Source organism: Chrysemys picta, chromosome 7 (genome assembly GCF_011386835.1).
Source record: "Chrysemys picta bellii isolate R12L10 chromosome 7, ASM1138683v2, whole genome shotgun sequence".
In the NCBI taxonomy this organism is placed as follows: Eukaryota; Metazoa; Chordata; order Testudines; family Emydidae; genus Chrysemys; species Chrysemys picta.
In genome coordinates this window covers 50385901-50409362 of record NC_088797.1, presented here as the reverse complement: position 1 = coordinate 50409362, position 23462 = coordinate 50385901, and the positions used below count along the sequence as shown (strand labels likewise).

Below are 23462 nucleotides of genomic sequence, written 5' to 3'. Positions count from 1 at the left end.
AAGTGCGGTGCCCAGAACTGCACACTGCTCACACTAAGGCCTCTCCAGATCCCAGACTGTCACCCCAAAGCACCCTACCAAGCCAGCCTAGCCCGCTGCCAGGAGACGTTGCTAATCCATTTGACTGGGTCTTATACCACCCATAGCACTGTAAACAGAGACTGAAGAGGAGGAGAGAGGGAGCAGTATGGCTTGAAAGATGACCACTTGTGCCTGACTACTGGTGACTCCAGCTGGCACTGGCCCAGACGATGCCATGGTAGAGCCTGCCAAATGCACCCTACTTTGAAAATCCCTGCCCAGTCTGCACTCCCTGATTCCGCAGAGCACCGCACAGGAAGGTGGGTCTCACAAGTAGCAAACTGAGGTGGCAGCTTAGATTGGTGGCCAATTGGGGGAAATGCCCAGTATTGGCTAAGGACTGGCAGGCCAGGTGCACGGCTGGGGCAGAAGACCGGAGCGTGCTACCCCCAGCAAGGCACAGCAGTGCATTGGGCCCGCCCATGGTGCTTGTTTGTAATAGGGGCATTGGCTGCATCGACTCGTCTATATTCCCCAGAAGCTCCATCAAGGTAACCTGCGACCTGAAAGGCAACAGTGACCGGATTAACTCCCACATCCGGTCACTTTCTGCGGGGCTTGCAGAGCTGCGTCAGAGCACACAAAATGACTGGAAAACTGGCCATTCCAAAGTTACCTTGGTCTGGGACTGAGAACCGTTGTGCTGCAAAAGGGACGCGGACAAGCACATGGTGTTAAAATCCAACATATTTTCCCCTTGATCACATGATTTCCCTTCCCCCATGTACCGATTTTTCAGAAAGCCCCAGAGCTCAACGTTTACGGCTATTATCCTCCAGAATGCCACTTCTCTGTCAGATCGACGCACTGCTGGGCTGTTCCAGGCGGGATGGGGTACCAGGCCCTATGCCCTGATTGTTCACACAGCATCACTTGAGAGGAGTAGGTTCCACAGGCCCCAGTTTGTTATTGTAGGGTTGCTACAGCCCAGCAGGCTGCTCCAACCCTGACTGCAGAGCGTGCCCATGCTGGCTTGCTACAGCAGGATTGCTGCTGGGTGCTGGGTTTGAGAGGAGCTGCATAGCAGTGGGTTTGTTATGGTGGCGTGGGGCAGAGGAAGGGGTTGTTGTAGGGTTGCCAGGGATAGCTCCAGTTAGTTTGGGTTTTTTCAAGAAAAGGCAGGTGGAATTTTAGGCCCGCCCAGCTCACAAGCGGAGAGAGGGGAGGCTGGGCCAGAGCTTAGAGCACCAGCCTAGAACGGGGAGACCTGGTTCAATCCCCTCCTCTCCCACAGACTCAGGGTGCAACCTTGATCCTGCCACTCACCACTCAGGGCCTCGCCGGTACAACGGGGTGACAGCCCTGCCCTGCCACCTGGGGCATGTGAGGATCACAGTGAAGATGGTGAGGTGCCCAGATACTACAGATAGGTAAGTGCCTATGGAAAAGTCAACACTGCGAAAAAAGATGGGTTCTTAACTTGAATTAGGGTCCATCCACTCAGGTCAGGATCCATCCACCCTGCAGTGGGGAGAGACCTCTGATCCCTGGGAGACAGACTCACACTAACAGGGCATAAGCCTGGCTCCCCAGGCTGGGAGGTGTGCTCACAGCTGCAGTGTAGACAGACCCCTAGGACAGGCAGACAACATCTCTTCTAGGTCAAAGCTACTTACCCCCCAGCAAGGCCTGGGCACCTGGCACATGGCAGATGGGGTGGAGACCCAGACAGCCCCATACGGAGCCTGAACACTGTGTTCTCCCCACAGCCAGAGCAGCTCTGAAGGCTGGAACTGGCCGGTCAAAGGTATTTCACCCCCTACCCCAGAAGGAAGCAGATTTGTCCACTAGTTCCCTTCTGTATAGAGGGCAGTCACAATGTGCACAGCTGCCAGTAACCCCAGGAGAGAGCAGCTCAGCTGCCATTCAGTTAAACCCCAGTCCAACGTGCCGCTGCCCTGTACAGACCCCCCACTGCTGAAGACTCCACTGAGCCCAGCACGGGAGCCTCGCTAGAAAGAGCCAGACACAAGCTACTGGCCTGGTAGCTTATCAGCAGGGACTGAGCAGGTCTGTAGCTTGCTGTTTCCTGTCCTCCTGACCTGGCATGCCTCTGGCACTTCCTCTGTACAGAACAAGCGTCACGGGGAGACACTCTCCGGTTTTCAGTCTCACAGTGAGGTCCCGATGAGGATTTGCCACGGCTGCCAGGAGGTGCTGATAAAACAACGCAGACTAAATGGAGCCTGCATGCTGCTGTGCTCACCACCTTCTCTTCCCTGCGTCTCTGGGGCCCTGGCTGCCCTGGAATCAAACTCCGTTTCAAGGGCTCGCAGGGATTAGTGACCAGGGAGAACAGGAGTACTTGTGGCACCTTCGAGACTAACAAATTTGTTTGAGCATAAGCTTTCGTGGGCTAGAACCCACTTCATTGGATGCATAGAATGAATTAAGTGGGCTGTAGCCCACAAAAGCTTATGCTCTAATAAATTTGTTAGTCTCTAAGGGTACGTCTTCACTTACCGGAGGGTCCGGCGGCAGGCAATCGATGTTCTGGGATCGATTTATCGCGTCTGGTTAAGATGCGATAAATCGATCCCGGAAGTGCTCGCCGTCAACGCCGGTACTCCAGCTCGCCGAGAGGAGTACGCGGCATCGACGGGGGAGCCTTCCTGCCGCGTCTGGACCCGCGGTAAGTTCGGACTAAGGTACTTCGAATTCAGCTACGTTATTAACGTAGCTGAATTTGCGTACCTTAGTCCGAAGTGGGGGCTTAGTGGGGACCAGGCCTAAGGTGCCACAAGTACCCCTGTTCTTTTTGCGGATACAGACTAACATGCTGCTACTCTGAAACCCGACCAGAGAGAGTTAACTGGTTTCTAAATGACAGTCTGTGTTTGTACAGTGCCTGGCACAGTGTGGTCCTGTCTGGCACAGAGGTCCCAGGTGCTACCAGCTGGCACTGCTGCCCTCCAATGGACAGAATGAGACGTGCTCCCAGAGCTAAACCCAGCATGGGGCTGTAGAGCAGAAAGCAACTCTCCTGTAGCTGGAGAGGTCAAGGCCACACAAGGAGGATCCCAAGTGCTACGCTGCTATGCCAGGGACTGAACCAGAAGCAGGAGCTGCTATAGCTTGAGCTAAAGAGGCAGGATCCATAGCTGTGGCTGGAACAGACTCACCCTCTGTGGGCTGTGCAGAGCGGGACGTGGGACATGGCCAGTGGGTTGTACTCTGAGCTCACAGGGGCCCTAGAGGGCAGCACAGTGATCGTCACTCCCCGTTGGGCCCAGGTTTGCTACAATTTACATGGATTTTCAAACCCGCCTCTCCCCCGTCACGGATGCGGCCACTGGACTGGAGTGGTATGCGATAGGCAAGCACCCAAGTTTAACGAGGCAGAGCCAATATGCGGAAGAGGCCAGCTGGTTTCCACCTTGGGAGCCCCAGCTGGGCTGGGAGAGGGCAGCTGCCACTGGAACGCCAGGGAAGCCGGGACTCCAAGGTGCAAGTAAGGGACTGGCTCTGCGCATCAAGCGCTGGAGTTCAAACAACTCCCCTAACATTTGAAGTACCTTGGGGCCAGCGTTCAATTAACACAACCACCTCAAATAGGTTGGGTCTCAATGAGCCCAGACAGGGCGTCTCCTAGAAAAACTTTGGCAGGCCTGGTCTGGCCTGCATGCTCCCAGCCTGATGGCACAGAACAGGGCAGCTCCAGCATCCTTTCGGACAATGGGGTTTGCCTTGAAGTTTGCAGTGGCTTCATCCTGTCCCTGAACCTGAACCTCCCTGAGCCCCAGGTGTCATGACCGCCTGTGCTGTGATGCAGGAGGAGCTGTGCTAACACTGGCCTGGCTGGAAGCAGCTCACGGGGCCATTCCAGGGTACCTGGAGGAAGCGAGAGCTGAGCAGAGATCTCCCCAGCACCTCAGGCCTGCTCTAGCACACAGCTTCATGATCAGATAAGCCCTCGGCATCTTGTGCATGGAACCCGCGTCGCTCCTGCTGGTGCTAAGCTCCCAGATGGCAGCAGCCAACTCCAGGGCCTGACTCAACTCAGTTGTGCCAAGGAGATGCTACTTCCTGCCATGTACAACCACAGGTCTGGATGGGCTTTATACCCAACCCTGCCCCACTGCTAAACACAGCAGACAGCCACCCTAACTCAGGTAAGACCCCTCCCCACCCCCCCCAGGGGACTCATCCTCCAGTCAACATCTCAACAGAGCTGCCCTCTCTTACATCCCTTCTCACATCAGCAGGAGCAGCGACAGAGCTGGATTTTCCCACTGTCTGTCCCATTCACAGGGACCTGCCTCCCAAAGGCAGCCCCACCGTCAGTCACAGGCCTTTTCTGGTCTAGTTGCGGCTGCACAGACCTTTGGGTTCAGTTCCTCTGGCACCGCCAGGAGCCTCTCAGCTCTTCAGAGACTTGTGTATCTTGCATGAGACCTATTGCATCTGATCTACTAGCTGAGCCTTTGGACCACGCTCATCTCTGTACCGTCCACATGCTCATTTCACGCATTCCTAAACAGATGCCTCTCGTGAGGTCTGCAACGGCACCCAGTCGCTCCTGACAACACAGGACCTCCCGTTTGTAGTCACCTCCTCCCAGCCACAACCCGTACTAACAGGCAGGAATCGCAGCGCAACAGGCCTAGTAAGATCTATGTATAAACAAGGTAATCCAACCCTTGGCATTTTCGTTTCTATCTCCTGCCTGTAGCCTGTGAGTGCAGCCTAAAATACCAGGGTGTGGCCAATGATCTTGAAATGCGGAAGGTCTGGGATGGAAATTCTAGGAGCTACAAGTTTATCCTCCACCCAGAGCAGGTGCTGAGCTACAGACCAAATCCCGGAGCCATGCTGAAATGGCTGATTCTCCGCTCGCTGGGAGCCAGGATGGGTTTCACCCTGGCAAGAAGCAGCACGTTACCTGTGTACTCCGGGAAGCAGATGGTCAGGGGGCTGTGTATGATCTTCTCCTCAAAGAGGTCCTTCTTATTCAGGAAGAGGATGATGGACGTGTCTGTGAACCACTTGTTGTTACAGATGCTGTCAAACAGCTTCATGCTCTCGTGCATCCGGTTCTGGCAAGACAACCAACCATAGGCACTCAGTCAGCCAGATGGGACCCGGACAGAGCAAGAACTGGGTTAGGAGCCAGGGAAATGGCAGGGGGAAGGGCTGCCTAATGGTTAGGGCATGAGACGAATTCAAAAGACCCAGGTTCAATTCCCTTGTCCCCCAAAACTCCCTGTGTGACTTTGTGCAAGTCACTTTGACCCAGATCCTCAGAGATGTTTAGGGGTCTCACTGCCACTGGAATCAAATTCCTTTATGCCGTAGCCAAGTTCAGTTGAAATCAATGGAAGTTTGGTGTCTAAATACCTTTGAGTATTGGGCCTCAGTTTCCCATCTGTACAATGGGGATACTACTACTCCCGTGCTCATGGGTGAGTGATGGGGCCATACAAGGAGATCAGACAGACTGGCATGAGTTGGGGAAGGTCTCAGGATCCAGCACAGCCAGAACCTCTGCCTTTTACACAGAGGAGATCACTGGATTTTGGGGGCACCGTGCCTCAACTCTGGAGAAGTTTGGGCACCAACAGCCTCATGCACTTCCGCTTGTTTCCTGGATGGAACTGACTCCAACCATTCCCACTGGAGTCTAGGTAGATGGGGGTGCTCATGTCTCCTATGTTTAGGGGCCTAGGCATCCAGGTTAACTCAGTTCTAAGAGAATTCTGAGAAGCTTTAAATGTTTTTAAGCCATAAATCTTATTGCAGAGCAGTTTTCAGAGTAGAAAGCATGTGGGGGATGGTCACGGTCAGCTGGAATTCCTAGAAGCCACATGAAAGCATCAGACAGCTAGTTTATGACATGTGCACACAGGTTTAATCATCAACATCATGTGGAACCACAGAAAGAGGAAGAAAGGAAAGAGATAAATGTGCTGGGGCATTGGAACGAAAAGGAAGGACGGTTTGGCTGTTAAGCTATTGTCACAGCCCAGCCTGGCACAGCAATACTGCACTGCTGGTGCCAAATTGCCAACCTTACAGAGCACTGAGACAACACCCTTCCCAAAACGCCAGCCTTGTCCCTGTGGAGTACCGGAATTTGGGGAGAGAGATGATGTTAACCAAGTTACGCTCAACATGCCCGCAGGACCCAATGCGTCGCTGTGATCACTGAAGAGCTCGTGGAATTGCAGAATAAACCATGGCTAGAAGGCAGAATTGTTTAGCAGTGAGTAATGAGCCACTGGAGCAATTTACCAGGGGCTGTGGTGGAGTCTCCATCTCTGGAATTTGTCAGTCAAAGCAGGCTGCTCTTGGGATTGTTTGGGGGCAGGTCTTTGGCCTGGTTATCCAGCTTAGACTAGACGTACCCAATGGTCCCTTCTGGTTTTGGCAGGATCAAATGAGGCAAACCCACAGCTTTCTACTGCCCCAGACAAGGGCTAATGAGTCTGCTGAGATGCCCAGTTCCTGCACCCATCTAACCTACAGACACCCCTCGTTTCTGTCCCCTGCGTAAGAGAGGTGGTGCAATGGTAGCCAGTGAGCGTGGGGGCAGGTGGGGAGAGGATGCCAGAGAGGGATAGAAGGCACCCGGCAGGAGGAAGGAGATTGGAGTGCTGGGGAGAGGGGGGGGGGGGCACGGGGGAAAGGCCTGGAGCCTCCTGCAGCAAACCCCCTCCCCGGTGAACATGCACAGATCCGGGGGATTGAGCTGGAGACACTCAGCCCATGGTCCCTCATGCTCGTGCATTTCAGACTAGCTCCAAGCGACGCAGGGCCAGATTAGCCCCTCTCCCATCCTTACCATCTCCTCGTCTTCAGCCAGAACCAGGTCGTAGGCGCTGAGAGCCACGCAGAAGATAATGGCCGTCACGCCCTCGAAGCAATGGATCCACTTCTTCCTCTCTGACCTTTGGCCGCCCACGTCAAACATCCTGCAAGCAAACAGCCAGCGTCATGGCAGCAGGGGAGCTCCCGCGCCGTCCCCACTGCTGAGCCTCAGCCTGATCAACGACCCCCCAGTCCAGAGAGGGAGAGCTGGCTAGGGCTGAGACTGGGAGCCACTCAGCCCTGCTACCGACTGGCTGGGACACCCTGGCAGGTCTTGTCACCTCTACGGGCCGCAGTTTCCCCAACTGTAAGACCAACCTCCCAGAGCTGAGAGGCTCAATTAGTTAATTAGGCCCAGATTTTCAAAGGATGCTCGGCAGCTGTGATAAATGAAGGGGGGGAGGGACAGCTCCCTTTTATGGACACCCAGCCAGCCAGTTAGCTATAAAAATCCCTCTTGGTAGCTGTTCTCTACTTGCTTTACCTTTAAAGAGTTAAAACGTCTGACTACATGCATAGGTAAAAGGAAGTGAGAGCACACCTGGCCAAAAGAGCCAATGGGAAGGCTAGAACTTTTTAAAATTGAAACAAGACTCCCCTTTTGTCTGTCTGTGGTGGTTCTTCCAGAAAGGGGACACAAAGCAGCAATGCGGTAAGAAGTTTAAGCCAGGTATCAAATCATACCTAGAATCTACTCATTTGAAACCCCAGATATGCAAGTAGATCAGGAAATGTCTAGGAAGACGCAATTAGGTTTATCTCTTATTTCTTTATGGCTTGTAGACTCCTCTGTGCTAACCCCAAATGCTTTTGTTTTGTTTGTAACCTTTAAGCTGGACCTCAAGGAAGTTATTTTGATGCTTAATTATTATAAGTGGTTCTTTTTAAAATCTACCAATAGTCTAAGTTTTTAGATGTATTTTCTCTCTTTTGTTTTTAATAAAATTTACCTTTTTTAAGAACAAGATTGGATTTGTGTGCCCTAAGAGGTTTGTGCACATTGCTTAATTAGCTGGTGGCAACAGCTGATTTTCTTTGTTTTCTTTCTCAGCTCTTCCCCAGAGGAGGGATGAAAGGGCTTGAGGTTACCCCACAGGAAGGAATTCCCAAGTGCACCTTCCTGAGTTCTCGAAGGGTGTTTTTTTTTTTTTTGCACTTGGGTGGTGGCATCATCTACCCATCCAAGGTCAGAGAAAAGCTGTAACCTTGGGAGTTTAATACCAGCCTGGAGTGGCCAATATTAATTTTTAGACTCCTTGCAGGCCCTCACCTTCTGCACTCCAAGTGCCAGAGTGGAGAATCAGCCTTGACAGCAGTTAAACACCTCTGAGGACCTGAGCCTAGGAGTCTGCAGGCTGCCTGGGGATGCTCAGGAGGGCAGAGTAAATCATTCTCGTTGAGAATCATTTGCTCACGTTACTTAGAAACCCCTTTGCCATCTTGGAAGGATTAAGTGGTGCTGGCACCAGCTCAGATGACTAGCTGCTGTTCTCTTGGCCAGGCCAATGGGCCCTTCCCTCTGCTAAGTCAGCAAACTCCTGCCTCAGCTCCTGGGCACAGCAGCGTCACAGCAGCAAGTCGGACATGAGAATTTTAGCTGCATTTCGGCCCTTACCACACTATAACGTCTAACCAAGTCTGTAGCCAGCTGGTGATCTGAATGGCTCTAAAGTTGGGGTGAGTCCTGTGCCCTCCCAGAATTCCCCCGCAAAGGACAGACAAGTTCTCCCGCAACTGACACAACTGACTGGGGGGAAAATCCCAGAGCGTCTCAGCACAAAGAATCATGGGGTGTGCCCTCAGCACACATGGGTGAGTGTAGAGACAGTGAGGATGCTAACACGGATAGGACTCTGCAGTGGGGATGCTCACACTCAGGCTAGGCTAACCCGGGTGCTCACACCCAGGTGCCAATCAACCAGGCTGGCTGTGCGGTGCAGACATAGGATTCTAACACTGGATAGTTAACTTGGGGATAAAAATGCACCTCCACTAGGGAAAAAAGTGTGTTTTTAACACGAGTTAGCGAACTTGTTAAAATCCCAGTGAAGACAAGTTAGCAGGTCTACTTGGCTAAATCCTAGGCTGCTCCAGTCTTCATCTCAACCTGCTAATTCATGTGAAAATGACCAACTGCCTTGCCTTCACTGCAGCTTTACCTCATGTCAGCTAACCTGAGTTAAGAACAAACCTTTTTTCCCTGGAGAAGACAAGGCCTCACAGACAAGCCATTTAAACAGCCTCCTCCCTTCCTGGGAAGTATAAACTTCCCTTTTCCCTTCCAGCATCCATGCCTCATGGGAGGTATTACTGCAGCCTGCAGGCGAGCGGGGAGTGTGCTGTGGCAAGCAATGATGGATCTCTGGGAAGATGCTGTCGACAAGCGCTGGAAAGCAGAGGCTGAGGCCTCAGTAGCCTTGCACACATTCCGACAACTATCCTAGCAGTGCAAAGGAAATGCATGGCTCAAGAGCGAATTACACTGGTCACATGTAGCGCTGCTGAGCTAAATAGGATAAGAATGCTGTGTTACAGTACAACATGCGAGGACCAATGGGGTTAGCACCTTGTTGGTTTAGAGCGAGTGCTCTGAATGTTAACTTGCTAGGCATACGCGGGCATCAGGGAGGCTGGGCAGGAGATCGGGAGCTGGCAGCTCTGGAGTTTTATTCCTGGCTCTGCTGCTGAGATGCTGGGAGGCGCTGGGGTAGTCACCTCGGCTTTCTGTGCCTCAGTTTCCCCATGTGTGAAACAGGAATGATCAGACTCACTCACATGACTGGGGTGTGGGATGGCTTCCGTAGTTAAGGTGCAGAAAGCATTAAGACTGCCAAGTGGTGCACGTTGTCAGATAACGACAGTACTGCTTCCTGTGCATGCAGCAGGCACCTGCTCACATTACACTCAGGAACTCTGGGGATGTTAGGCCTGCACGACACACCGAGTGTAACTAACAGTGTGATTTGAAACCAAATCAGTTTCAGTTTGTAATTGAATCGGGCTGTGGGTACACTTCAGCTACACCACTCTTGCAGTTTAAGCGCTTCCAGTAGCCACTCACTGCGGTGATGTGAGGGGCTCTCCTACCACCGGAGTTAACCACTTCCCTAAGAGGCCACGGCTAGGGAGATGGACGAATTCTTCCTAGTGCTGTTACACTAAGGGGTAGGTCAGCTTAACTACATCTTGCAGGGGTGTGGATTTTTCGCATCACTGAACAATGTGTAGACCTGGCCTTAAACTTAACTAATTTAAGAGTGTCCACACTACAGGGGTTGCACAGATTTCGATAAATCAGTGCACAGGCTGTGTGTAGAAAAGGATTAAATCATGCCACATTGGGATTAGATCAGTGCCCTAGATTCACTGCACTGGTCCGAGCCCTTAATGGATACAGATCAGTTTGGTTATAACAGTGCATCTTTCGGAGACAGATCAGCCATGCATCTAGCTGCTCTCTAGTCACCTACTGAGCCTCCTCAAAACAAAAAACAGGCTAGAGAAGACCTGCATTTCTGAGGTAGGAAACAAGCAAAAACACTTATTAAAAACCCTTTCAGGCCTTTTTCATACATCATTAAACACACTCTGTGATGAAGTTGGGGATCTCTAGTTTTTTACATGCATAGTGTGTACGCTCCTCAGTTTCCCTGTGTGCTGCATGTTTAACAAGGTGGTGGGAGAGTGTTGTTGCAGAGGATCACGTGTGACCTCACCTAGCAGCCGGGACCCCCGGACAATGGCCTGGAGATGGGAACCCTAACAACTGGTGACCTGGTGACTAAGAGGCCCACCCCAGCTTGGCAGTCAGCTGGTTCTGGCCAGTTGGAGAACAAAGGGCTGAGGAGAGAGGACCCTGGTGACCTGACCAACCATTTCCAGCCAGAGGGGAACAAAGGATGGACGAGAGAGGGCCCCAGTGACCTGTTTACCTGGGATGGAAGACAAAGGACAGGGGAGGAGCTGTTGGGGCTGGATGCCCAGCTGGAAAGCTCAGGGTCTCTGGACTGGGAAGAGAGACCAGGCAGAGCCCACCTGAATGCAGAGGAGATTTAGATGTACTGTGGTGAGGGAGGCCAGGCCTGAGGTCCCTGAGAGTTTCCTATGCTGTGTTCAGATGCTCAATAAATCCTCCTGTTTTACGCTGGCTGAGAGTCATTCCGGTCTAGAGAACAGGGTTGCATTATTCCCTCTGGGAATAGAGGCCCTGGGGGTCCAGAGCGAGTGGCCTCCCTGAGAGGCCTACGACGAAAGACAGGTGTGCTAAGGCTCAGAGAGGTGCGGTTCCAGGAGGTGGAGGGGCTTAACCCCTGAGAGAGAGTGGACCCCAAGAAGGGCTGTCACACTGAAGGACCCCCCAGGGACCGTACGGGGCCAAGAGTGGGCACAACCTGTGAGTCTGTAACACACTCACAAAAGGGCCAAAGTTCAATTTATCCCCTAAGCAAAACGCCTTTCACTTTCAATGGACAATGATCTGTTTTAGAAACCCAGCCTTTATATGACGATCTCTTTCTTTCTCTTTCTCTCCAGGATAATGCAATGATTGCCAAGGAGAGGAATCTTTGCTATGGAACAGATGTAAGGAGAAGTAAATCTATCTAGATTATTATATCTAAATAGCTTAGCTTCTCCCATGTTTCTAAGCTCCTCCCACAGTTGAAAAGAGAGACACCAATCATCTGATGGTGATGGCAGTATCACACTGTAGCTGCAGCAGCTGCAATCCTGAGTGCTCTGTGGCTTTGCTCTCCAGCAAACACTTGCTCATTTCACTTGTTAATTACCTTAGCTTAAAATGAGGTGGGTGATATAACAACTTTTATTGGACTAACTTCTGCTGGTAAAAGAGACAAGCTTTTGAGCTACACAGAGATAGAAGATTGGGGGGGAGGAGGGCCTGTGATTTGTGGAGTTGATATTTATGATGTACAATATTTCCAGTGTTGCTATTAGTGGTCCTAGGTGCTGAGAGAGGCACTTACGTGGGCATTGCCCATCGTAGATCCTCTTCAGAGGACTAAGTATGCTGTAGTCCAGTGGTTCTCAACCTATTTATCATTGTGGCCCCTACAAACCCCTATGCCCAGCATCCTCCGCTCAGACTCCTCCTCCACACAGCGGGGCCAGGAGCGGAGAGCCGAGTGCAGGGCTGGGGGCAGAAACCTTGACCCCGCATCCTGCAGTACATGGCTGGGCGGCAGCCCGCAACTGGCAGTAGCTGGCTGCCCGGACCCCACTGCATGGAGCTTACAACAGCCCATGGCCTTTAGCACACAGCTGAGCTAGGCCACAGCTGTATGCTAATGTGGTCATATGCAGCCTGCGGCCCACAGGTTGAGAACCACGGCTGTAGTCTTTCCGGCTAGGATGAGGAGTAGCCGAGAAGTCCTAGTCTATATTCCATGGACTCCATGAGCCACCTTTGACTGCTAGGCTCCCTCTGCAGTGAGTCTTAGGCCCAGTCTCTTTTGGCATGCACAGCTGGCTCTCTCTCCTTGCTCACAGACCCTCCAGAGCAATAAAGCACGAGGACTGGCAAAACCCACAGAACTGCATTCCAACTTCCCCTGCAAACCGTTCGCTACTGAAATCCTCTGGAGATGTGTTTTTCTTTGCTTGGCGACTGATCAGCATTTCACATCATCGTTTCAGCCACACAGATAACGGGACTGGAACTCTGTCTAGTCTCCCCACAGCTCCTGCTGGATTGAATGTCCTAAAGCAGGGACGTGTCAGCTCTCTCTGAACCACCATGTACACCAAAGGAACAAGCACCCTCTCCCTAAATCCTTGTCTTCACTACAGAGGAGGGTTTTTAACATGTGGTAACTAAAACCTGCCAACACCCACATGTAAATAAGGCAATCTGAACCTGTTAGCAGGTCAGGGTAAACACTGGGGGAGTGCATGGTTCACCTCGACCCATTAACGCACGTAAGAACCACAAAGTACCTGGTACACACTAGGATGTTACCACATGTTGGCTGCCACATGGATTAAAAACACAAACCAGATCCTCCTCTCTTCCAAGTGTGGACTCCTCTCAGGGTGTGTGGGTGCACCATGCCCACCCACCCCCCACTAACACTCAGTGCTCTTGGCCGAAGGAACTGACCCTGGCTCCGTGAGGTGGGGCTCTGGAGCGCTACTCCTTATGATCTCCAGTAACTTACCTGGAGTTCAGTACAGCATTTGATACAGGTCCACCAGGGAAATTATCAGTTACACTGGAGAAGATGGTGACAGGTCATTACAAAACCTCATTTCCCCATACTAATTTCTCCCTACTGTTACTCACACCTTCTTGTCAACTGTTTGAAATGGGCCACCCTCATTACCACTTCAAAAGTGATTTTTTCCTCCCTTGGTATTCTACTGTTAATTGAATTGTCTTGTTAGACTGACCCCCCACCTGGTAAGGCAACTCCCATCTTTTCATGTACTATGTATAAATATACCTGCTACTGTATTTTCCACTCCATGCATCTGATGAAGTGGGTGTTTCGGAGTGTCAGGGAGTCAGGGCCCTACACCCCTCTTCCTGGGATTCACCGTGACTCTCAGCCAGCCAGTAAAACGGAAGGTTTATTGGACAATAGGAATGCAGTCTACCGCAGAGCTTGTAGGCACAACCAGGACCCCTCAATCAAGTCCTTCTAGGGGTTCAGGGAGCTTAGACCCCAGCTTGGGGTTCCCTGCGTTGCACCACCCAGGCCCAAACTGAAACTAAAAAAATCCCTCCAGCAGCTCTCTCTCCCCTCCCCTCTGCCCCTCCTCTCCTTTGTTCAGTCTCTGGGGCAGAAGGTGTCACTTCTCCCAACCCCCCTCCTGGCTCAGGTATCTCCCTGCAAGGAAAGTCTCCCATCCCCAATGTAACTCCCAGGCAACATTCCCAGGTCAAATCCGCTCCGCTCCCTGCTCCGTCACATCGGGTTCTAGCCCACGAAAGCTTATGCCCAAATAAATTTGTTAATCTCTAAGGTGCCACAAAGATGCCTTGTTGTTTTTATTGGAGAAGATGGGGCTTACTATGAGAATTGAGAGGTGGGTAAGGAACTGGTTAAAGGGGAGACTACAAAGAGTCCCACTGAAAGGTGAACTGACAGGGTTGAAAGAGGCTACTAGTGGAGTTCCTCAGGGATCGGTCTTAGGACCAATTTTATTAACATTTCTATTACTGATCTTGGCACAAAAAGCGGGAGTGTGCTAATAAAATTTGCGGATGACACAAAGCTGGGAGGTTTTGCCAATATGGAGGAAGACCTGAATAGCATACAAGAAGATCTGGACAACCTTGAAAACTGGATGAAATTTAATAGTGCAAAATCACTCACTTGGGGTCTAAACAACAAGAAGTTTTGCTGTAAGCTGGGGATGTATCAGTTGGGAGCAACAGAGGAGGAGAAAGACCTTAGTGACTATAAGCAGTCAATGTGAATGCAGTCCTAGGATGCATCAGGCGAGGTATTTCCAGTAGAGACAGGGAAGTGTTAGTGCCATTACACAAGGCACTGCTGAGACCTCATCTGGGACACTGCGTGCAGTTCTGGTCTCCCATGTTTAAGAAAGATGAATTGAAACTAGAACAGGAGCAGAGAAGGGCTACTAGGATGATCTGAGGAACGGAAAACCTATCTTATGAGAAGAGACTCAAAGAGCTTGGCTTGTTTAGTCAAACTGAACGATGGCTGAGGGGAAGATATGATTGCTCTAAATACATCAGAGCAGAGGTGGGCAAACTGCAGCCTGCGGGCCACATCTGGCCCGCGGGACCATCCTGCCCAGCCCCTGAGCTCCCGGCCCCTCCCCCGCTGTCCCACCTTCCCCCACAGAGCCACGCCGCCGCGTGGGCAGCACTCTGAGCTGCAGAGCTGCACGCTCCTGCAGAGCAGAGTGGCAGTGTGTCTGGCTGCGGCCGGCATGGCAGCCAGACATGCTGCTCTGCATGCTCTGCTCGGTGTGGTAAGTGGGCCGGGGGGGAGGGGGGAGGATTGTATAAGGGGCGGGGGGTCCCGGGGGGGCAGTCAGGGGACAGGGAGCGGTTGAATGGGGTAGAGGTTCGGGAGGGGAGGGGAGCGGTCATGGGACGGGGAACAGGGGCAGTTGGATAAGCGTGGGATCCCAGGGGGCCTGTCAGGGGGCAGGGGTGTGGATGGGGTTGGTGCAGTCAGGGGACTGGGAGCAGGGGGGTTGGATGGGGGTGGGGTCCCAGGGGGGTTAGGGCAGGGGGTCCCAGGAGGGGGCATTTAGGGGACATGGAGCAGGGGGGGGTTGGATGGGTCAGGAGTTCTGAGGGGGGCAGTTAAGGGGCGGGAAGCGGGAGGGGGCGGGGACCAGGCTGTTTGGGGAGGCACAGCCTTCCCTACCCAGCCCTCCATCCAGTATTGCAACCCCAATGTGGCCCTGAGGCCAAAAAGTTTGCCCACCCCTGCATGAGAGGGATAAATACCTGGGAGGGAGAGGAGTTATTTAAGTTAAGTGCAAATGTGGACACAAGAACAAATGGATGTAAACTGACCCTTAACAAGTTTAGGTTTGAAATTAGGCAAAGGTTTCTAACCATCAGAGAAGTGAAGTTCTGGAGCAGCCTCCCAAAGGGAGAAGTGGGGGCAAAAACCCTAACTGGCTTCAAGACTGAGCTTGATAAGTTAATGGAGGGGATGGTATGATGAGACTGCCAACAATGACATATAGCCAAACTGTGACTGCTAGCAGCAAATATCTCCAATGGCCAGTGATGGGACACTAGATGGAGAGGGCTTGGAGTTACTACAGAGAATTCTTTCCCAGCTGTCTAGCTCCTGGATTTTGCCCACATGCTCAGGGTCTACTGATCGCCATATTTGGGGTCGGGAAGGAATTTTCCCCCAGGTCAGATTGGCAGAGACCCCAGGGTTTTTCCTCTACAGCATGAGGCACGAGTCACTTGCAGGTTTAAATTAGTGTAAATGGTGGATTCTCTGTAATTTGAAATCTTTAAATGAAGGGCGGGCAAACTTTTTGGGCCAAGGGTCACATCTGGGAATAGAAATTGTATGGCAGGCCGTGAATGCTCACAAAATTGGGGTGAGTGCTCTGGTTGGGGGTGCGGGCTCCAGGGTGGGGCCAAAAATGAGGAGTTCAGGGTGTGAGAGGGGGCTCCAGACTGGGGCAGTGGGGTGCGGGGAGGTGAGAGCTCCAGCTGGGGGTGTGGGGTGGGGATGAGGATGAGGAGTTTGGGGTGCAGGAGGGTGCTCCGGGCTGGAATTGAGGGGTTTGGAGGGTGGGAGCAGGATCAGGGCTGGGGCAGGGGGTTGGGACTCAGGGGTGCAGGCTCCAGGCGGCACTTACCTCAAGCGGCTCCCGGATCAGCAGACATGTCCCCACTCTGGCTCCTACACAGCGGCGCAGCCAGGCAGTTCTGCACGCTGCCCCGTCCGCAGGCACTGCCCCTGCAGCTCCCATTGGCTGTGGTTCCTGCGGGGGCGGACCTTGGGACGGGGGGGGGGGGGGGAGGGCAGCGTGCAGAGCAGAGCCTCCTGGCTGCCCCTATGTGTAGGAGCCTGAGGGGGGGGGGGCATTCCGCTGCTTCTAGGAGCCACGTGGAGTGGCCCATGACCCTGCGCCCCAGCTGGAGCGCTGGAGTGTGGCAAGCCCCAGACCCTGCTCCCCAGTGGGAGCGCGAAGGCCGGCTTAAAACAGCTGGCAGGCTGGATCCAGGCCACGGGCCGTAGTTTGCCCACCCCTCCCTTAAACCATGATTTGAGGACATCAATAACTCAGCCAGGGGTTTGGGGTCTATTACAGGAGCAGGTGGGTGAGATTCTGTGGCCTGCAATTCACAGGAGTCAGACTAGATGATCATGATGGTTCCTTCTGGCCTCAGAGTCCATGAGTCAGTATGGTGCTCTGGCAACCCCCAGCAGCTCTTTTTAGCTAGGGCTGCCACAGACCCACTCTACAGGCATGTTCAGAGTTGCAGTTAGTTACTGTATGGTGCTCTGGCAACCCCCAGCAGCTCTTTTTAGCTAGGGCTGCCACAGACCCACTCTACAGGCATGTTCAGAGTTGCAGTTAGTTACTGTAGGAATGAGGTTCTTGCTCCTTTTTCAATCCTGGGGGCCTGCAAGGTCAGAACAGGTACAGCAGGGTGAGGCGGAGTCCGGCTCACACAGCAAGAGAATTGTGAGCCAAGCTCAAGTGCAGTGTGCCCGGGTCACCGAACAGACCAAGGCACGTCTTCAGGGGCCTATATGCTCAGATAGTAGTGAGCATGCACGAAGGGGAGTGACCCAGCTTGACTCTCAGACCCCAGGGTGGCTAGCACTTACTCCCACCATTTGTTTTATGGAATAAGTGAGGCCTGAATTAGGAACCCCAGGAGGCCGCCTCCTTCCCAGGCCCACTTAGGAGATTTGAGCCTCCCTACACAATTGCAGACCCTCCAATAGGTAGAATCCTGCACGGATACACAAATTATATCCGCAGATGTGGATATCTGCACCCGCGTGTATAAATTGTGTATCTATGCAGGGCTCTACCAACGGGACAGGAAATTCATCGTTCCCTCCGCTGTCCGAGGCAGGCGCCAAATCCAGCCCTTTTCCTGGTGCTTGGATTTCATAGTAACTCTAAGCAACAGCACCGACACCTCTGCCCAAGCTTCCTCCCTGAAAGTGGCTGTCCCTCAGGTTTTCCTCCAGGCCCTCCTCTAGCCCAGCTTCCCCTTCCCCAAAGACACTCCCCCACCCTCTCTTAGCGGAGGCACCTCCTAGCATGACTCAGCAGGAACCACCCACGGCTTTGGCACCCCAGCAGCATGCGACCCAGCAGAAAAGCATGGCATTCCCACACAGCGCTGAGTAGCTGATGCCCAGTTACTTACTAGGCATGCAAGGGCCAGCACTTGGGTATAAATAGGGAGAACGGACAATGTCTTCTACCAGAGCCACGACTGAGCTCTCTTCCCAACCCCAGCACACACCCTCCCCTTCTCACAGCCCAGGCCATGGAAAGTACCAAATTGGCACAGTTGTTGGGCGCTGCATTAAACATGAAATCAATCTCACCAGGATGGGGTCACGTCCCCACTCCGCTCCACATGGCTCCTCATTACTGAGGTATGCTGTCAGCACAGGACGTGAACCGGCTCAGGATGAGCCCTGCCTTGCCAACATCAGCTGACGTGACCCTGCTCAGCAAAGGCAGGAGGGCTCCCCAACCTAGCGAGGACTGAGGCAAGCATGTGATTTTCATTTAGGTCAGAAAACTGGGATTTAATTTGTTTGACCCCTTTTATGCCTCTCTCAATGGCTTTGCATTAGAGCCTCAAAGGCCTGTAAAAAAACAGGCATTTGCAGAGAAGAGAGTTCAAAACCTGTAGCAATTACGAGGGCATAGGAGACAGGATCCCTTCTGGCTACATCTGCCTGTAGAAAAAGAACGGTTACTTACCTTCTGTAACTGTTGTTCTTCGAGATGTGTTGTTCACGTCCATTACACATTAGGTGTGCGCACGCCGCGTGCACGGACGTCGGAAACTTTTTCCCTTAGCGGCTCCCGTTGGGCCGGCAGGGCCCCCTCCTTCCCGCCAGAGCGGCACCCCGCTCCAGGGTATATATATCCCTGCCGACCCGACCCCTCCGGTTCCTTCTTGCCGGAGACTCCGACAGAGGGGAAGGAGGGTGGGAAGTGTAATGGACGTGAACAACACATCTCGAAGAACAACAGTTACAGAAGGTAAGTAACCGTTCTTTCTTCTTCGAGTGATTGTTCACGTCCATTACACATTAGGTGATTCCCAAGCTTACCATTGGAGGTGGGTAGGAGTCAAGGTACAACTGACTGTAGCACAGCCTGTCCGACCATCGCGTCCTCTCTGGTCTGATGATGGATCGCGTAGTGGGCTGTGAACGTATGCACGGACGACCAGGTGGCTGCTTTACAGATCTCCTGGATAGGGACTTGCGCCAAGAAGGCCGTTGAGGACGCTTGGGCCCTAGTCGAGTGGGCCCGGATCTCTGGGGCCGGAACATTGGCGAGCTCATAACATGTGCGTATACAATGCACAATCCACGCCGACAAGCGCTGTGTCGAGATAGGCAAGCCTTTCATACGTTCCGCAATGGCAATGAACAGCTGAGGTGTTCTGCGGAACGACCTGGTCCGTTCCAGGTAGAACGCCAATGCCCTTCGAACATCAAGGGTATGTAGGCTGCGGTGATGAGGGTCCGTATGGGGTTTAGGGAAGAACACCGGTAGACAAATGTCCTGTCCCATGTGAAACTGCGATACCACTTTCGGGAGGAATTTGGGGTGCGGCCTCAGCTGCACCTTATCCTTATGAAAAACTGTATAAGGGGGTTCTGAAGTGAGGGCCCTCAATTCCGATACCCTCCTGGCCGATGTGATGGCCACGAGAAACGCCACCTTCCACGAGAGGTGCATGAGGGAGCAAGTGGCTAGGGGTTCAAAGGGGGGTCCCATGAGCTTTGTTAGGACTAGGTTCAGACTCCACGCCGGGACAGGCGGGCGCGAGTAGGGAAACACCCTCTCCAGCCCCTTGAGGAATCGGGCCACTGTGGGGTTGGAGAACACTGACACTCCCAACTCTCCCGGATGGAAAGCCGAAATGGCGGCTAAATGCACTCTAATCGAGGCGGGGGCAAGCCCTTGATGCTTGAGGTGCAGTAAGTAGTCCAGGATCGACGGAACTGAGGCCTGTAAAGGCTGTATGTGCTGAGGCTCGCACCAGTGGGAGAACCTCTTCCATTTGGCCAGGTAGGTCGCTCTTGTGGAGGGCTTCCTACTACTAAGGAGGATTTGTTGAACCTGGTGAGAGCACCTGTGTTCCGCATCGTTCAGCCAGAGAGATACCACGCCGTGAGATGTAGCGATGACAGGTTCGGGTGGAGCAGGCGACCCTTGTCTTGTGTGACTAGGTCGCGATGGAGGGGGAGGGTGATCGGGTCGGCTATGGACAATTCCAGCAGGGTCGTGAACCAATGCTGGCGTGGCCAGGCCGGGGCGATGAGTATAATTGTCGCCCTGTCCCTGCGGGTCTTGAGGAGGACCTTGTGTATGAGCGGGAACGGAGGGAAGGCATACCTCAGGCTCCCTCCCCATGGGATTGTGAAGGCATCTGCTAATGACCCCGGGCTGAGGTTCTGAAATGAGCAAAACTGAGGATATTGACTGTTGTCCTTGGTGGCGAACAGATCCACCCGGGGAAAGCCCCACCTCCGGAAGATTGAATGCAGGACGCCTCGCCTCAACGCCCATTCGTGCATTCGGTAGGACCGGCTGAGGCGGTCCGCTAAGCCGTTTTGGATCCCCGGAAGATACGTTGCGATGAGGTGGATCGCATGGGCTATACAAAAGTCCCATAATTGGAGTGCCTCGCGACAGAGGGGAGAGGACCGGGACCCGCCCTGCTTGTTTATATAGAACATGGCGGTAGTGTTGTCCGTCAGGACTGCCACGCTGTGACCTTCTATGGTGGCGTGGAAGGTCTGACAGGCGAGGCGAACCGCTCTTAGCTCCTTTAGATTGATGTGAAGCAGTTTGTCTTCTCTGGACCACAACCCTTGGGTCCGCAGTTCTCCCAGATGCGCCCCCCAACCCAGGTCCGATGCATCTGTTACTAACGTCAGAGTGGGCTGTGGGGCAGCGAAGGGGATCCCTTCGCAGACCTGCTGTTGATCGAGCCACCAGCGGAGCGAGCCCAGCACCCGATCTGGGATCGTCACCACTAGATCCAAGGGGTCTCTGTTGGGGCAGTACGTTTGGGCAAACCACAACTGCAAAGGCCGGAGCCTCATAGACTCATAGACTTTAAGGTCAGAAGGGACCATTATGATCATCTGGTCTGACCCCCTGCATGCTGCAGGCCATAAAACCGTCCCTACCCCTTCCCTGGACTCTGCTGCTGAAGTCCCCAATCCTGTTATTAGTGACTTCAATCGGCAGAGACCCTCCTGCTAGAGATCCCTGCCCCATGCTGCGGAGGAAGGCGAAAAACCTCCAGAGGCTCAGCCAATCTGCCCTGGAGGAAAATTCCTTCCCGACCCCAAATATGGCGATCAGTAAGACCCCGAGCATATAGGCAAGAGTCTCCATCCTGACCCCTTTTAGCCATTATGCTATTTGCCTACCATTGCTTGGTTTTCCTTGACTACTATGTTTTACCATTAAACCATTCCCTCCATAAACTTATCTAACTTAATCTTAAAACCAGACAGGTCCCTCGCCCCCACCGTTTCCCTCGGAAGGCCGTTCCAACATTTCACCCCTCTGACGGTCAGAAACCTTCGTCTAATTTCAAGCCTGAACTTCCCCACGGCCAGTTTATATCCATTCGTTCTTGTATCCACGTTAGTACTAAACTGGAATAATTCTTCTCCCTCCCTTGTATTAATCCCTCTAATATATTTAAAGATAGCAATCATATCCCCTCTCAGCCTTCGCTTTGTCAGACTAAACAACCCAAGCTCCTCTAGTCTCCTTTCATACGACAGGTTTTCCATTCCTCTGATCATCCTAGCCTTAGGCGGGCATGTCTGACCACATGTGTGCAGGCTGCCATGTGTCCCAGGAGCTGCATGCAACACCTTGCCGTTGTCGTGGGGAATTTGTGGACTGAGCTTACGGCCCTCTGAATTGTCAGGAACCGTGACTCTGGGAGGCTTGCCCGCGCGGTCACAGAGTCCAGGGTTGCACCTATGAAGTCCAGCCTCTGTGTGGGAACTAACGTGGACTTGGGCACGTTGATCAGGAGGCCGAGCCTGTCGAACATCTGCACGGCCAGTGTCACGTGAGATCGGACCTCGGCCTCTGACCTGCCCGCGAGAAGCCAGTCGTCCAAGTACGGGAACACACGCATCCTTCTCTTCCGAAGGAAGGCTGCTACCACGGACATGCATTTCGTGAATACTCGTGGTGCTGATGCCAGGCCAAAAGGCAGGACCGTAAATTGGAAATGGCGCTGGTTGATAGTGAAGCACAGGAACCGCCTGTGGGCCGGATTGATGGCGATGTGAAAATAGGCATCTTTCATATCGAGGGCAGCGTACCAATCCCCCGGATCCAGGGATGGGATAATAGTTCCAAGGGAGACCATACGGAAGCACGTTCTGACCAGAAACTTGTTTAGGTCGCGCAGGTCCAAGATAGGACGGAGGCCCCCTTTTGCCTTGGGAATCAAGAAGTATCTGGAGTAGAATCCTTTTCCCCTTAGGTCCGGTGGGACCTCTTCCACTGCTCCTGCTGCGAGAAGGGTCTGTACCTCCTGCATGAGAAGTTGCTCGTGAGAGGGGTCCCTGAAGAGGGACGGGGAAGGGGGATGGCAGGGAGGGGGCGAGGAAAACTGGAGGGTATAGTCTGCCTTCACTGTGCGCAGGACCCAGCGGTCCGATGTTATGCGCAACCATGTCCGATAGAAATGGGAGAGGCGGTCCTTGAAACTTGGAGGAGGATCCGGTATGGAATGTGGTACGCTGTCCTCGGGCGTAGCTTCAAAAGCCTGGTTTGTTCCCTGGCTGCGGCTTGCCCTAGCTGTGACCTTGGCCCTGGTTAGGCATATTGTTACGTCTCCGCCTGTTATCCCTGCCACGACAGCGGTACGGTTCGTGCCGAGGGCGAGGGTGGTACTGCCTCTGTGGAGGCTGCGGTTTAAAGGGCTTGCGCTGTGTCACCGGGGTATGCATACCCAATGACTTAAGGGTTGCTCGCGAGTCCTTAAGGCTATGTAGCCTGGCGTCCGTTTGGTCGGAGAACAATCCTGAACCTTCAAACGGGAGGTCCTGCAGTGTGGTCTGCACCTCTGGCGTAAGGCCTGAAGCCTGTAACCATGCCGAACGCCTCATCACTACCCCTGACGCGATTGTTCTAGCCGCTGCGTCGGCTGAGTCGAGGGAGGCCTGCAATGAGGTCTTGGCCACCGCCATACCCTCGTCCACCAGGGCCGTGAACTCAGGATGTGTGTCCGGTGGTAGGGAGTCCTTAAACTTGGAGACTGATGTCCAAGAGTTAAAATTGTGTCTATTTAGAATCGCCTGCTGATTAGCGATCCTCAGCTGAAGGCCCCCAGATGAATAGACTTTCCTCCCGAACAAGTCTAATCGCTTTGCTTCCTTGCCCTTGGGCGCAGGGGCTTGCTGGCCATGACGCTCTCGCTCGTTGACCGCCAAGACCACCAGCGAACAAGGAGACGGGTGCAAAAAGAGGAAGTCAAATCCTCTAGATGGGGCGAAGTATTTCCTCTCCACACCTCTTGCAGTCGGTGCACTGGAGGCCGGCGTTTGCCACACCATCTTATAGTTGGACTGGACTGTCCGTATAATCGGGAGAGCGACTCTGGAGGGCCCCTCCGGGCTCAGGATATCGACCATGGGGTCCTCCTGTTCTACAGTCTCCTCCGCCTGCAAGCCCAGATTGAGGGCTTGTGACAATGCGGTTCTGGCGGAACCCAACTGAGAGTGCCAACTCAGGACAAATTGCTCAAATAGGGCAGTTACAGCCCAAGGCTGGGGTTTTTCCACCTCTAAGGCAAACCAAACCAGCCAGACTAAGAGGACTTCAGTCTCACCCCACTG

At 53.2% G+C, this 23462-nt stretch overlaps 1 protein-coding gene across 4 annotated transcripts in view; it reads right to left on the bottom strand.

Annotated features, from left to right (window-relative positions):
* Positions 1 to 23462, bottom strand: part of GNAI2 (G protein subunit alpha i2) — a 206036-nt gene that overhangs the window by 6400 nt on the left and 176174 nt on the right. For all 4 annotated transcript variants that reach the window (XM_005289345.5, XM_005289346.5, XM_065551406.1 and 1 more), the window contains exons 6-7: positions 6863 to 6992; positions 4964 to 5117 (exon numbers count right to left, since the gene is read on the bottom strand). In XM_005289345.5, the coding sequence (XP_005289402.1) occupies positions 4964 to 5117; positions 6863 to 6992 (284 nt within the window). The remainder of the gene's footprint in view (positions 1 to 4963; positions 5118 to 6862; positions 6993 to 23462) is intronic.